At 42.8% G+C, this 12164-nt stretch overlaps 1 protein-coding gene across 1 annotated transcript in view; it reads right to left on the bottom strand.

Moving 5' to 3' along the window:
* LOC127455296 (nidogen-2-like) overlaps positions 1-12164 on the bottom strand; it is a 55975-nt gene that overhangs the window by 14556 nt on the left and 29255 nt on the right. Inside the window, exons 10-13 of the mRNA XM_051723061.1 lie at positions 9075-9203; positions 7171-7296; positions 3264-3494; positions 10-246 (exon numbers count right to left, since the gene is read on the bottom strand). Coding sequence (XP_051579021.1) covers positions 10-246; positions 3264-3494; positions 7171-7296; positions 9075-9203 — 723 coding nt within the window. The remainder of the gene's footprint in view (positions 1-9; positions 247-3263; positions 3495-7170; positions 7297-9074; positions 9204-12164) is intronic.

Here is a 12164-nt window from a genome sequence, read left to right as displayed (position 1 = left end):
ACATCTTACCTGGTTCATCACAGTTTCTTGGTGGGGCTCCGGATGGAGTGCGGGTGCCCACTCTCTCCTGCCCCCTACTGTCCACACACCAGCAGTGACCTGTGGAGCCGTGACACTGCAGCGGTCTGTACTGACCCTCCTCATCACACTGAGGGATGAAGGCTCCTATCAGAGGAACGCCATCTGTTCCACCCTGAAGACTGTCTCTGTGCTGCTCACACTGGGTCTTCGGACGAACTGGAGGCACTTTAGATACACAAAGGAATTTGAGCAGAACAGCGTGTTATTCCTAAATCCTGCTATTACACCCCTGAGCACACTGCAAAAAATTTCTGTCATGTCTTCTTCAGCCATCTCAGATGTGCATGACTTTCTTTCTTCTGCTCAACACAAAGAAGATTTTTAGAAGAATATCTCAGCTCTTTAGGTTCTCACAATACAAGTGAAAGGTCAAAAAAGCACATAAATGCAGCATAAAAGTAATCCATAAGACTCCAGTGGTTAAATCCATATCTTCAGAAGCGATATGATAGGTGTGGGTGAGAAACTGATCAATATTTAAGTCCATTTTTACTATAAATTCTCCTCCCTACACAGCGATACGCAACAAAGAATGCAAATTGCCAAAAACAAAAGAAGAAGAATGTGAAAGTGGAGATTGATAGTTAAAAAGGACTTAAATATTGATCTGTTTCTCACCCACATTTATCATACCGCTTCTGAAGGTATGGATTTAACCACTGGAGTCTTACGGATTGTTTTTACGCTGCCTTTATGTGCTTTTGGAGCTTAAAAATGTTGGTACCCATTCACTTGCATTGTGCAGCTCTACAGAGCTGAGATATTCTTCTAAAAATCTTTGTTTGTGTTCAGCAGAAGAAAGAAAGTCATACATATCTGGAATGGCATGAGGGTGAGTAAATGATAGAATTATCATTTTTGGGTGAACTATCACTTAAATCGAAAAAACAATGTTCAAAGCATAACTTATGTACTTGATACACCAAAGGCTACAGAAAAGACAGATGTAGAATACAGGTGGTTTTGACAAAACTCTGCCTCTGCACCTTTTCAGAAAAGAATGCAGTATGTGTCTAAACAAAATAATGTGAATCTCAGTTGAACGAGTGTTTTTCGGTATGGAAAGATATCCTTTTCCCCTTAAAGTCTGAGGGCTTGTTCTCCCAGACTGCTATGGCCTTTCAGCAAAGTAGCATATGAAATTTGTACTGAAGATATGTTCTAATGAAAAGAGTGTCTCTAAAGCAGTTTCTATGACAATTATTGAAAATTTAATTTATAAAAAACTAGGGGGCCTCAGCAAACTGGCCAGAAGATGACAGAGAATTATTTCATATAAATAATATTCAAATAATCTTAAAATTAATACTTAATAAAATGCTAAAAAAAAATAAAAAAAAACAGCTAAATATGAAGATCAAGATGGCCTACAACATAAAGACCCTGGCATACTTCATACGAAATCGAAGTACGTACATGTATGACATCATTTAGAACAAAATCTGGCCAAAACGAAGGTATTTATGAGTTCGTTATAGCTGTTTGTAACAGCTTTCCAGGGCAAACTTTCTGGAAAATGTAGTACCAGCTGCTAAACACCTTACTGCCATTGGTCCATGTCATCTGTAGGTGTGACCTGGAGCTCCACATATTTTGAGGCCAATAGTTACATTGTTCAGTCAGGTAAGATCAGTCAACATGAACAAACCTGGCGTGCGTTATTAGCAAGTTGGTGCAAACGTACCTATATCTGTACGATTGTTCGAGTAGAGTTTTTTTTCCAAGAACCCATCATGCGATTTTTTTGTTTAATAAGTCTACAAAAGGACTCAGATTTACTCAGATACTCCTAAGTACCCATTCACTCTGTTGTTTGCTAAGCTGCTTCACTCATCTGCCCATTTTAAGGTATAAAATGTTAAAATCACCTGCCTAATATTGTGTAGGTACCCCTCGTGCCGCCAAAACAGCGCCAACCTGCATCCCCGAATAGCATTCTGAGATGCTATTCTTCTCACCACAGTTGTACAGAACGGTTATCTGAGTTACCATAGACTTTGTCAGTTAGAGCCAGTCTGGCCATTCTCTGTTGACCTCTCTCATCAACAAGGCATTTGCGTCCACAGAACTGCCGCTCACTGGATGTTTTTTGTTTTTGGCACCATTCTAAAGACTGTTGTGCATGAAAATCCCAGGAGATCAGCAGTTACAGAAATACTCAAACCAACAATCATGCCACTGTCCAAATCACTGAGATCAAATTTTTTCCCCATTCTGATGGTTGATGTGAACATTAACTGAAGCTCCTGACCCATATCTGCATGATTTTATGCACTGCTGCCACACAACTGACTGATTAGATAATCGCATGGATGATTGTTGGAGCCAGATGGGCTGGTTCGAGTATTTCTGTAACTGCTGATCTCCTAGGATTTTCATGCACAATAGTCTCAAGAATTTACTCAGAATGGTGCCAAAAACAAAAAAACATCCTGTGAGCAGCAGTTTTGTGGATGGAAATACCTTGTTGATGAGAGAGGTCAACAGAGAATGGCCAGATTGGTTCGAACTGACAAAGTCTACGGTAACTCAGATAACTGCTCTGTACAATTGTGGTGAGAAGTATAGCATCTCAGAATGTTATTCTGAGATGCGGGTTGGTGCTGTTTTGGCAGCATGAGGGGGACCTACACAATATTAGGCAGGTGGTTTTAATGTTGTGGCTGATCTGTGTATATACTTCTTCACATGCAGCTTCTGCCACCTTTGCAATGTAAAGATGGCTATAATTTAAAAAAAAACAAACAACACAGGTAGATTTTTGTCCATTACTCTGATTTGGCATTGCCTTTAAACACCTTTACCTGTGTTTTTAACTATTTCTCCAATGCATGCAAGTGTGGTGCACATGCCTCTTCGTGGTTTGACATCAAAAGCAAAGAATAACTCAATTATTTAAAGTCTCATATGGTTTTCTTGCTTTGTCTGATTTTTTAAATAAGCTGATTTTGTGGGAGTTATCAGCATATTGGTGTGCATGTAAATGGGCTCACTGACAGCACTGGCTCTCAAATACATCTCACTAACTGAATGTATTGAAAATATCTAAATACAATGCTTAGGTCTCAAAACAAAAAGAATTCTGTTCATAAAATTAAAGTCATATTAACCCTTGAGGATTATACCTAGCCGTCTTGAAAAATGTCAGGGAATTTCAAACAAAATAGCCCTATATCTCTTACCTGGCTCAACACAGTTTCTTGGTGGGGTTCCGGGCAGAGTGCGGGTGCCCACTCTCTCCTGCCCCCTACTGTCCACACACCAGCAGTGACCTGTGGAGCCGTGACACTGCAGCGGTCTGTACTGACCCTCCTCATCACACTGAGGGATGAAGGCTCCTATCAGAGGAACGCCATCTGTTCCACCCTGAAGACTGTCTCTGTGCTGCTCACACTGGGTCTTGGAACGACCTCCTAAGTACAGGAAGGGAATGTAAAATGAAAATGAAAAATGGATATGTAACGGGTAATGTTTCTGCTTTCTGCTAATGTTTCTGAAATCCAATTCAAAAGGTATTTTATTTTCTCTACACAGAAAACTCGCTTTTCAGCGAAATCAGAACAGCGCAGTCTCTGGGTTTTTGTGTGTGTGCAGCTCTCTCTCCCATCACTGGCGTCCAGCTCGCTCTTAAAGCCTGTCTCCACTCTCACTGCAATGACAAACAGCTGTTAGAGACAATCATTGCCAGGTGATGATCCTTACCGTTGTCATCTCCTGATCTCGCTCTCCATTCACAAGCCAGCGCTCAAACACACCCCCACCACCACACACCCCCATCACTCGACTTCAGGCCAGGGAGCCATCTGGCCTGCCCAGTACACCCCCCCCCCATTTCTGGAGAGAAAGTCTGCAACAGCCATCTGCGCCCCCCGGTTTGTGGACCACCTCGAAGAGCCAGACACCAATGGGTGATCTGCGTGTTGGTATCCTTCATGCGATGGAGCCGCTGGAGCAGGGTGTGGTCCGAACAGAAGGTGAAAGCCTGTCCCAGGAGGTAGTATTGAAGGGTGAGGACCACCCAATTGATGGCTAGACACTCTTTCTCAATGGTACTGAACCTCATCTCTCTCACCGAAAGCTTCCAGCTTATGTACAGCACCGGGCACTCCTCCCCCTCCACCACCTGGGACAACAAGGCTCCCAACCCCCTGTCCAACGCGCTGGTCTGTACAACAAAAGGGAGTGAAAAATCAGGAGCTTGTAACAACGGCCCACCACAAAGCGAAGTTTTCACCAGCATAAAGCCTGTTGGCATGGCTCCGACCACTGGACCAGGTCTGGGGCTGCCTTTTTAGTGAGATCGGTCAGCGGGTTGGTGAAACCTCCTATAATAGCCAGCCAGCCCCAGGAACTGTCTCACCTCCTTTTTGATCTTGGGTCTCGGGCAGGCCGCAACCGCTGCAGTCTTATCAATTTGGGGGTTCACCTGCCCGTGACCCAAGTGGAACCCCAGATACCGTACCTCTACCCGTCCAATTGCGCACTTCTTTGGGTTTGCCATGAGTCCCGCCTGTCGCAGTGACCTCAGAACCGCCCTCAGATGCTGCATATGCCACTGCCAATCATTACTGTATATAATGATGTCATCCAGATAGGCAGCGGTGTACATGGAGTGTGGTCTGAGGACTCGGTCCATAAGGCGCTGAAACATAGCCGGGGCCCCAAACAAATCGAACAGAAGGGTCACGAATTGGTGTAAGCCAAACGGTGTGAAGAAAGCCGTTTTCTCACAGGACATTGGTGTTAAGGGGATCTGCCAATAACCCTTCGTTAAATCCAGTGTAGAATAAAAGCGAGCCACTCCCAACCGATCGAGCAGTTCATCAAGACGAGGCATTGGATATGCGTCAAATTTAGACACCGCATTGACCTTTCTATAATCCCCACAGAACCGGACCATCATTCTTCAGAACCAGCACCACCAGGCTGGCCAGTCACAGTGGGATTCTTCTATTACCCCCATATCAAGCATGGCCTTTAATTCTTTTCAAACCACTTTTTTTTTGCTTGGGTAATCGGTAGGGACGACTGCATACCACTACCCCTGGGGTTGTTTCGATATGGTGTTTTATGAGGTTCATACATCTGGGAAGGGGCGAGAACATGTTCGAGAATTCTGTTTGCAACCGGGCCACGTCCGTGATTTGCGACGTTGAGAGGTGGTCTCTGCAAATTACCGGGATGCTGCGATTGGCTTTTAAATTCACCTCCGGCCCAAGCTCTTCCCTCCCCGGTACCACTATCACCAAAGCCACGGGGACCACCTCCCTCCATGGTTTTATTTTTAAATTTGCCGTGCTCCACCCCTATCCATTCGTTTAACCTCAAAATCGACTTCCCCGACAAGCCGTGTGACCTCAAAGGGCCCTTGCCACTTTGCAAGTAATTTAGAGCTTTGATGTGGGTAGTAATACAAGGATTTTATCTCCCTGTGTAAATTCCCATAGCTGAGCTCCCGTTATACAGCCGGGTGACATTTTTAAGCCTGTAGCAAATTCTCCTGTGATAGCTGCCCCAATGTGTGGAGTTTTGCTCTCAGGTCAAGAACGTATTGAATTTCGTTTTTGCTGTTTGAAGGTACCCCTCCCAGTTTTCCCTCATGATATCTAAGACACCGTGAGGCTTACGCCCATACAATAATTCAAATGGGGAGAACCCTGTGGAGGCTTGCGGGACCTCTCGAACTGCGAATAACCGGGGGTAGTACAATCCCCAGAGCCAAGGAGACGGTTTGGGAAGAACAGGATGGAAAGCAGGGGGAGGAGGGGAGACAAGAGAGTGAGAGAGAGAGATAGAGAAGGATCTCAGGGCTCGCCAGCTCCCGAATACGCCGCCATGTGGTCCTCTGCCAGCTGTATGGCCATTTGGGAGTGACGGCGGGCAGTGGCACTGGACCTACTCTGCCGTCCCTCTCGGAAGTTGAGCGATAAACTGCTCCAGTACCACTAGATTGATGATATATCTGACGTCGCATTGCTCAGCCAGCAACCACCTCCGGCAGACGTCCTGGAGTTTTTGGGCGAAGGCAAAAGGGCGGCCATGCTCACCAATGGTCATTGAGCAAAAGCATTGGCGATGCTGCTCAGGTGTCTGGCTGACCCGTTGCAGGATGGCTTTCCTCAAGTCGGTGTACACCAGGAGGTTCTCCACTGGTAAATGCTGCGCCATGAGTTGGGCTTCACCAGACAACAGTGGAATTAACTGGACCGCCCACTGGGTGTTCTGCCATCCCCATGCCCCCGCTGTCTGCTCAAAGAGCTCCAGGAAGGCCTCCGGATTGTCCTGGGGGCCCATCCTGACTAGCGGAACCTGGGGCGGGGCGTTCGCCGGTTCCGGGGTCGTGGCAGCAGCACCCTCCTAGTGCAGCAATCTCTGGAACATCTGCCAGTCCTCTGCTTGGGCCTGGAGGAGCGCAATGAACCGCTGCTCCTGTTCGGTGTGCAGCTCGAGGAGGGCCTGATGTTGTGTCTGTTGGATGATGGCGAGGGTCTTGACAATTTCCTCCAGAGGTGAGGGATCCATGGCGGCATTCTTCCTCCTTTAATTCCCGGGTTTCAGCACCAGTGTAATGGGTAATGTCTCTGCTTAAGGGGAAGGAGGAAGCGGGAGATGGTGAAATCCAACTCAAAAGGTATTTAATTTTCTCTACACAGAAAACTCGCTTTTCAGCGGAATCAAAACAGCAAAGTCACTGGGTGTGTGTGTGAATGTGTGTGTGTGTGTGCAGCTCTCCCTCCCCTCACTGGCGTCCGGCTCGCTCTTAAAGCCCATCTCCACTCTCACTGCAATGACAAACAGCTGTTAGAGACAATCATTGCCAGGTGATGATTCTTACCATTCTCATCTCCTGATCTCACTCTCCATTCACAAGCTGGCGCTCAACCACGCCCCCACCACCACAGGATAGTTAAAATAGATAGATTAAAAAATGCGTTAAACTAACTGACATAGAACCCCCCAAGTGACTCATCTAAAATGCTCCTTGTGGGGAGCAAATCCGTTAATGGTCAATAATTTTAACATTCAGACAACATACAGACAACCAAAAGATTAGCTTTTCCTTTCATGGAAGTAAAAAGATGGCCCTACCATTTTCAGGATAGCACTGGAAACCATCTCCATGGAATCCTGGTTGGCACTGACACTGGAATGATCCTGGAGTGTTTGAGCACAAAGCCTGGCCATGGCATGGCTGGTCATGGCACTCGTCCACATCTGCATTCACCAAAAACACAAAATTCACTCCACAATTCAACAAATACACCATCCCCAAAGCACACATGTATTACATTATTCAAACATTAACCACATTTCCCAGGATGTTAGTCTGACTCCTGGTTGTAGCCCAAAGGCTACTAACTCCCACCATCCTGTTGAAGATGCGAAAGGGCTGAACAGGAAGTGTTAACTATCCTCTGACCCCCTTGTGTTCTTCAGCTGTGAGTCACCTATGCTCATTCACCGAGTGTGGACATTGGGTTATTGTTTCAATCAAAATAACACCCCCCCAACCCCCCCACCCCGCCCCTTCCCCAGCATCTCTGGTTACCCATGCCTCTCCCTGCACAGAAAACCCTTCACCCACAGAATTCAGCTGAGAGAATGAGCCTGTGTTTGTGCTCTGTAATATCCCACTGACTACACAAAACACTAACACATTTTTGAAAAAGATTGAGTAACACATTAAATGCTGACTAGGGCACAGTTGCAACAAACTATTTAAAGGAATAGTTCACCCAAAAAATGAACATTTTCTCATCATTTACTCACCCTCATGCCATCCCAGACAAGACTTTCTTTCTTCTGCTGAACACAAATGAAGATTTTTAGAAGAATATCTTAGCTCTGTAGGTCTATACAGTGCAAGTGAATGGTGACCAAATCTTTGAAATTCCGAAAAGCACATAAAGGCAGCATAAAAGTAATCCATAAAACTCCAGTGGTTTAATCCATGTCTTCTGAAGCGATCATGTCCATTTTGGGTGAGAAAAGACCAAAATGTAACTTAATTTTCACCATAAAGTTTTACATCTGCAGTCTCCTTGGTGATCATAATTTCAAGCTTGATTACACTTCCTAAGGTCATCAAGCACTCTGTGCATGTGTCAAGCACTAGGAAGTGTAATCTGCAATGGCAAGATGTACAGTGAAAACTGAGTTACATTTTGGTCTGTTCTCGCCCAAAACCGATTGGATTGCTTCAAAAGACATGGATTAAACCATTGGAATTGTATTACTTTTATGCTGCTTTTATGTGCTTTTTGGAGCTTCAAAGTTTTGATCACCATTCACTTGCATTGTATAGACCTACAGAGCTGATATATTCTTCTAAAAATCATCAATTGTGTTCTGTAGAAGAAAGAAAGTCATACACATCTGGCATCGCATGAGGGTAAGTAAATGAGGAGAGAATTTTTCATTTTTGGGTGAACTTTTCATTTGGGTGAACTATTAACTATTAAGTTAATAAAGCCCTTAATAATAATGCCCTGAAAATTTTAGTAAAGTGTTTTAATAAATTGGATTGTTGGGGATTTAATATAGCATTTAATATAACTTTGTGTGTGATGTTTTCACCTTGGAAATAAAAGGGTTTTCTCCCATTTTTAATCCAATTTTGTGTACAAACAAGAAAATTACAGAAAATGTGCATGCTGTGCATTGTTCACATAACGTATACTGAGCAGTATGGTGGTATGCTGGTATGCTATTCTAAACATAGCCAATGACTAGCTTAAGACAACACAAATTAATTTTGACTTTACACTTGTCACAGTGCCAAAAGTAATGCTGCAGTATCTTCATATTTTAATCTAAAATTTAAAATTCTATGAAATGTTTTATTCATTCAAATCATTCAAAACGTTTCTGCAAAACACCAAGCATACAATGATCTCTGAAAGATACATAGCAGCATTTAATGTTGTTTAAAACTTCTTTATAACCATGTTTGGGAGAGACATGTCTACTTTATACATGAGGAAGTTTCTTACCCTGACATGTGCGTCCATCTAATCCAAACTCAAATCCGCCATGACACTGACAGCGATGGCTTCCGGGCAAGTTCACACAGTGAGAGTGAGCACCGCAGGAGCTCAGACCTTCTGCACACTCATCCACATCTACAACAAGAGAGAACGAGTACTCAATGACAATCCACACTGCTCTACTTTTAAAGGAACAATTCAGCATTTTTTAATTCCCAATGCAAATGAGGCCTAGATTTGAGCTTCGGAAAATGGGAAGAATAAAACAAAGCAATCATTTGTCTTCAGAAAACTTGGAATACAGTGCACAAGTCCTATGGATTACTTTAATGTTACTTCTATTTTGCTATATTGGAGTTTTTTTTGGTGCTTGACAGATGTTTTGTCACGAGTGTGGTCTGAGCTGCAAGAACATTCTTCAAAAATTTCTACTTTTCGTGTTCCACATAAAAAATGAAATCATGGAGATTTGGAACAACACGAGGGTGAGTAAATATGGCAATTTTCTGTTTTTTGGGGGGTGAACTATTCCTTTAACCAACCAGGGTGCCAGATTCTTCCAACACCAAAATTTGTTTTAGGACAATGGTTATGTGAAAAGTTGAACGATGTGTCTTGGAATTCATCAAGCATGGCAGTCAGGTGCTAGAGAGACAAACCATACCCTGAGATCTTGGCGTTTGTGATGACAGAGGGAGAAAGAGCGGGGGATCTCGTCCCTGTTGGAGTGCGTGGGAACAGGCCTGAGGCTCTGGGTGGGTAAAGGGCTGGACAGCAGGAGACCTGGTTTTGATCACTGCTAATTACAGGGAGGGTAAAGAACCCACCATCCCCCTCTGTTTTTCTCTCTTGATTTTTCTCTGCTCTCTTTTCATGACCCCTTTACTATCTAATCTGTAGAGTGAGGAGTTCAGACAGGTGATGAAATTATCCTCTAATAGGAACATGCTGCCTGAAAACACTCATACTGTATGCACACATATACGTATGCACACACACACATACCGGTACAACTCACATAATGAAGTGCAGGCAGTGCCCTTCAGAATAGTACTGGGAAATCTGATTCATTTTAGAAAATCACTTTGTATGGATAGTTTCTCTTAAAAGAATTTGTTCAAAAGAACCATTGATTGAGTCATCACTTAAAAGTTTCCCAGTAAAATTGCTGTTTAACACTGAGGATTTGATAAGCTTATGCTGGTTGAGTCAGATGTTGTGGTTTTTATTGTTCAAACATTATTGTTAACAATTTAAGCAACAATAGTGTTTCCAATATTATTAATAATTAATAATTATTAATGGAAAAATAATAAAATAATAGAGAAATATTTTTTTTTTAGAGAGAAAACAATTTATAGAGAAAAAACTATTTTTTATAGAGAGAAAAAAATTAAGAGGAAGAAAAAAATTCTAGACAGATTTTTTTTTTTGTTGTTTTTTTTACAAAAAATTTCAGTTTTTTTCACAGTGCAGTTCAGGGGCTTCTGTTCTAAGCAAAGTCATCCCTTACAGTCATGCAATTTATATGCTTTGAATATAAAAAAAAATTGGCTCAAAATGTACAATCCTTTCGAAAATTGGACATTACTACTTCAGAAGTCAGATATCACCTCAAGATCCATGCTCAAACGAGGAAATATCAGGTTGCCTATACCCACATTCTAGCAAACAGCTGAAGATGTGGCCTCTGTTCGTGTGGCTCAAATAGAAATACCACAGCAAACTTTGCTTACAAATGCTCCCCAGATGCACCACAACCCTACAGATCTTCCACATTCCATCTGAAGACTGTTTAGTCTTTCTGCTGTATGGCTTGGTAACAGTGGGAGGAAGAAGATGACAAAACAGCAGTCTGGGAAAAGGGGGCAGAGGGTCCACTCAGGATACACTAATACCCCATTTCCATCAAAATGGTACTGTGTTCGTACCGGAACTGGTGTTCGCCTGGGGAACCTAGCCATGTTTCCGCTGTCTTGAGAGCCAAATGATGATGTAACTGACTATGTTACAACATAATCTACCCAAAACAAACAAACTGTATCACATCTTGGCCTTATGAGTTTTGAAATAAAATATATATTTAAGAACATAGGTAGCCATTTTGTAATGCTTTTTTAAAAATGCTGACATTTTGTTGCACATAATCAAATAGCCTATTCAGTTATCTCGTTGCATCAGTGGCAGCTACAAATAATAAAGGGAGGTAATGTAGCAACTTATGTAGTGTATATGCTAGACTAGCAGGCTAATAAGCTAACTGTAGATCTGTTAGTATAATAGTCAGCAGTAAGGTAAGCTATCAGGCTGAATAGCTTGCAGTATGCTAAACTAGCAAACTAATCAGCTGGCTAAATGCTAAACTAGTAGGCTAACGACAAGTGGTATGCTAAGCTAGTAGGCTTACTTTATTGTGAGCTTATTGAAAAATCAGACAAGAAACATAGTTGACAATGTGGCATGCAATTTCAAAGATTAACTGTCATATTTACATAGTAAAGATAACATAATATAACTGACTTTGTGGGTTTTCTAATCAGGCACAGCAGAGAGTACCCTGAAATTTTCTTTAGAAATTGCTTTATGGTCCATGAGGGTTAAGATTCTGCAAACAGCAGTACCAACACCCTGTCGGTGGAAAAATAACTTGAGTGTTTCCTCTACTAGTGTCTGACTCATCGGATAGGAAATGTCTGGTTGTGCTTGTGTCCTACAGTTGTGATGACCCCACTTCAGAACAAAGCGCAGTGTTGATGTTACACAGATGCAGGACTCTAATGAAAGTAGACGAAAGGCAGACTGTTGGGTTACTCCCTGAGAGGGGTTATTCCTAAAGTACTCCAGACCCTCATCAGATTAAACAGAGTGGCCCCAAAAAGTTTCTGGAGTTTAATATTATTAGATTACAAATATCAAAACAAGTAGCATCTGTACACAAATAAGGCTAGATATTTTCACAATGGTAAATTTTCCTTTTTCTGAGCTGTTTTTGCAACTTCAAATCAGCTGGTTTCAAGGTGATTTTTAGTGGATGTATTAAGTCAGTTCCCCTGAAGTTCACACAGGTGTCCTAGCAGAGTAACCGCAGGTGTAGTT

The sequence above is a fragment of the Myxocyprinus asiaticus genome, chromosome 17 (assembly GCF_019703515.2).
Source record: "Myxocyprinus asiaticus isolate MX2 ecotype Aquarium Trade chromosome 17, UBuf_Myxa_2, whole genome shotgun sequence".
Classification (NCBI taxonomy): Eukaryota; Metazoa; Chordata; class Actinopteri; order Cypriniformes; family Catostomidae; genus Myxocyprinus; species Myxocyprinus asiaticus.
The sequence above is the reverse complement of the archived record's forward strand: the minus strand, read 5'-3'. Positions and strand labels throughout refer to the sequence as shown.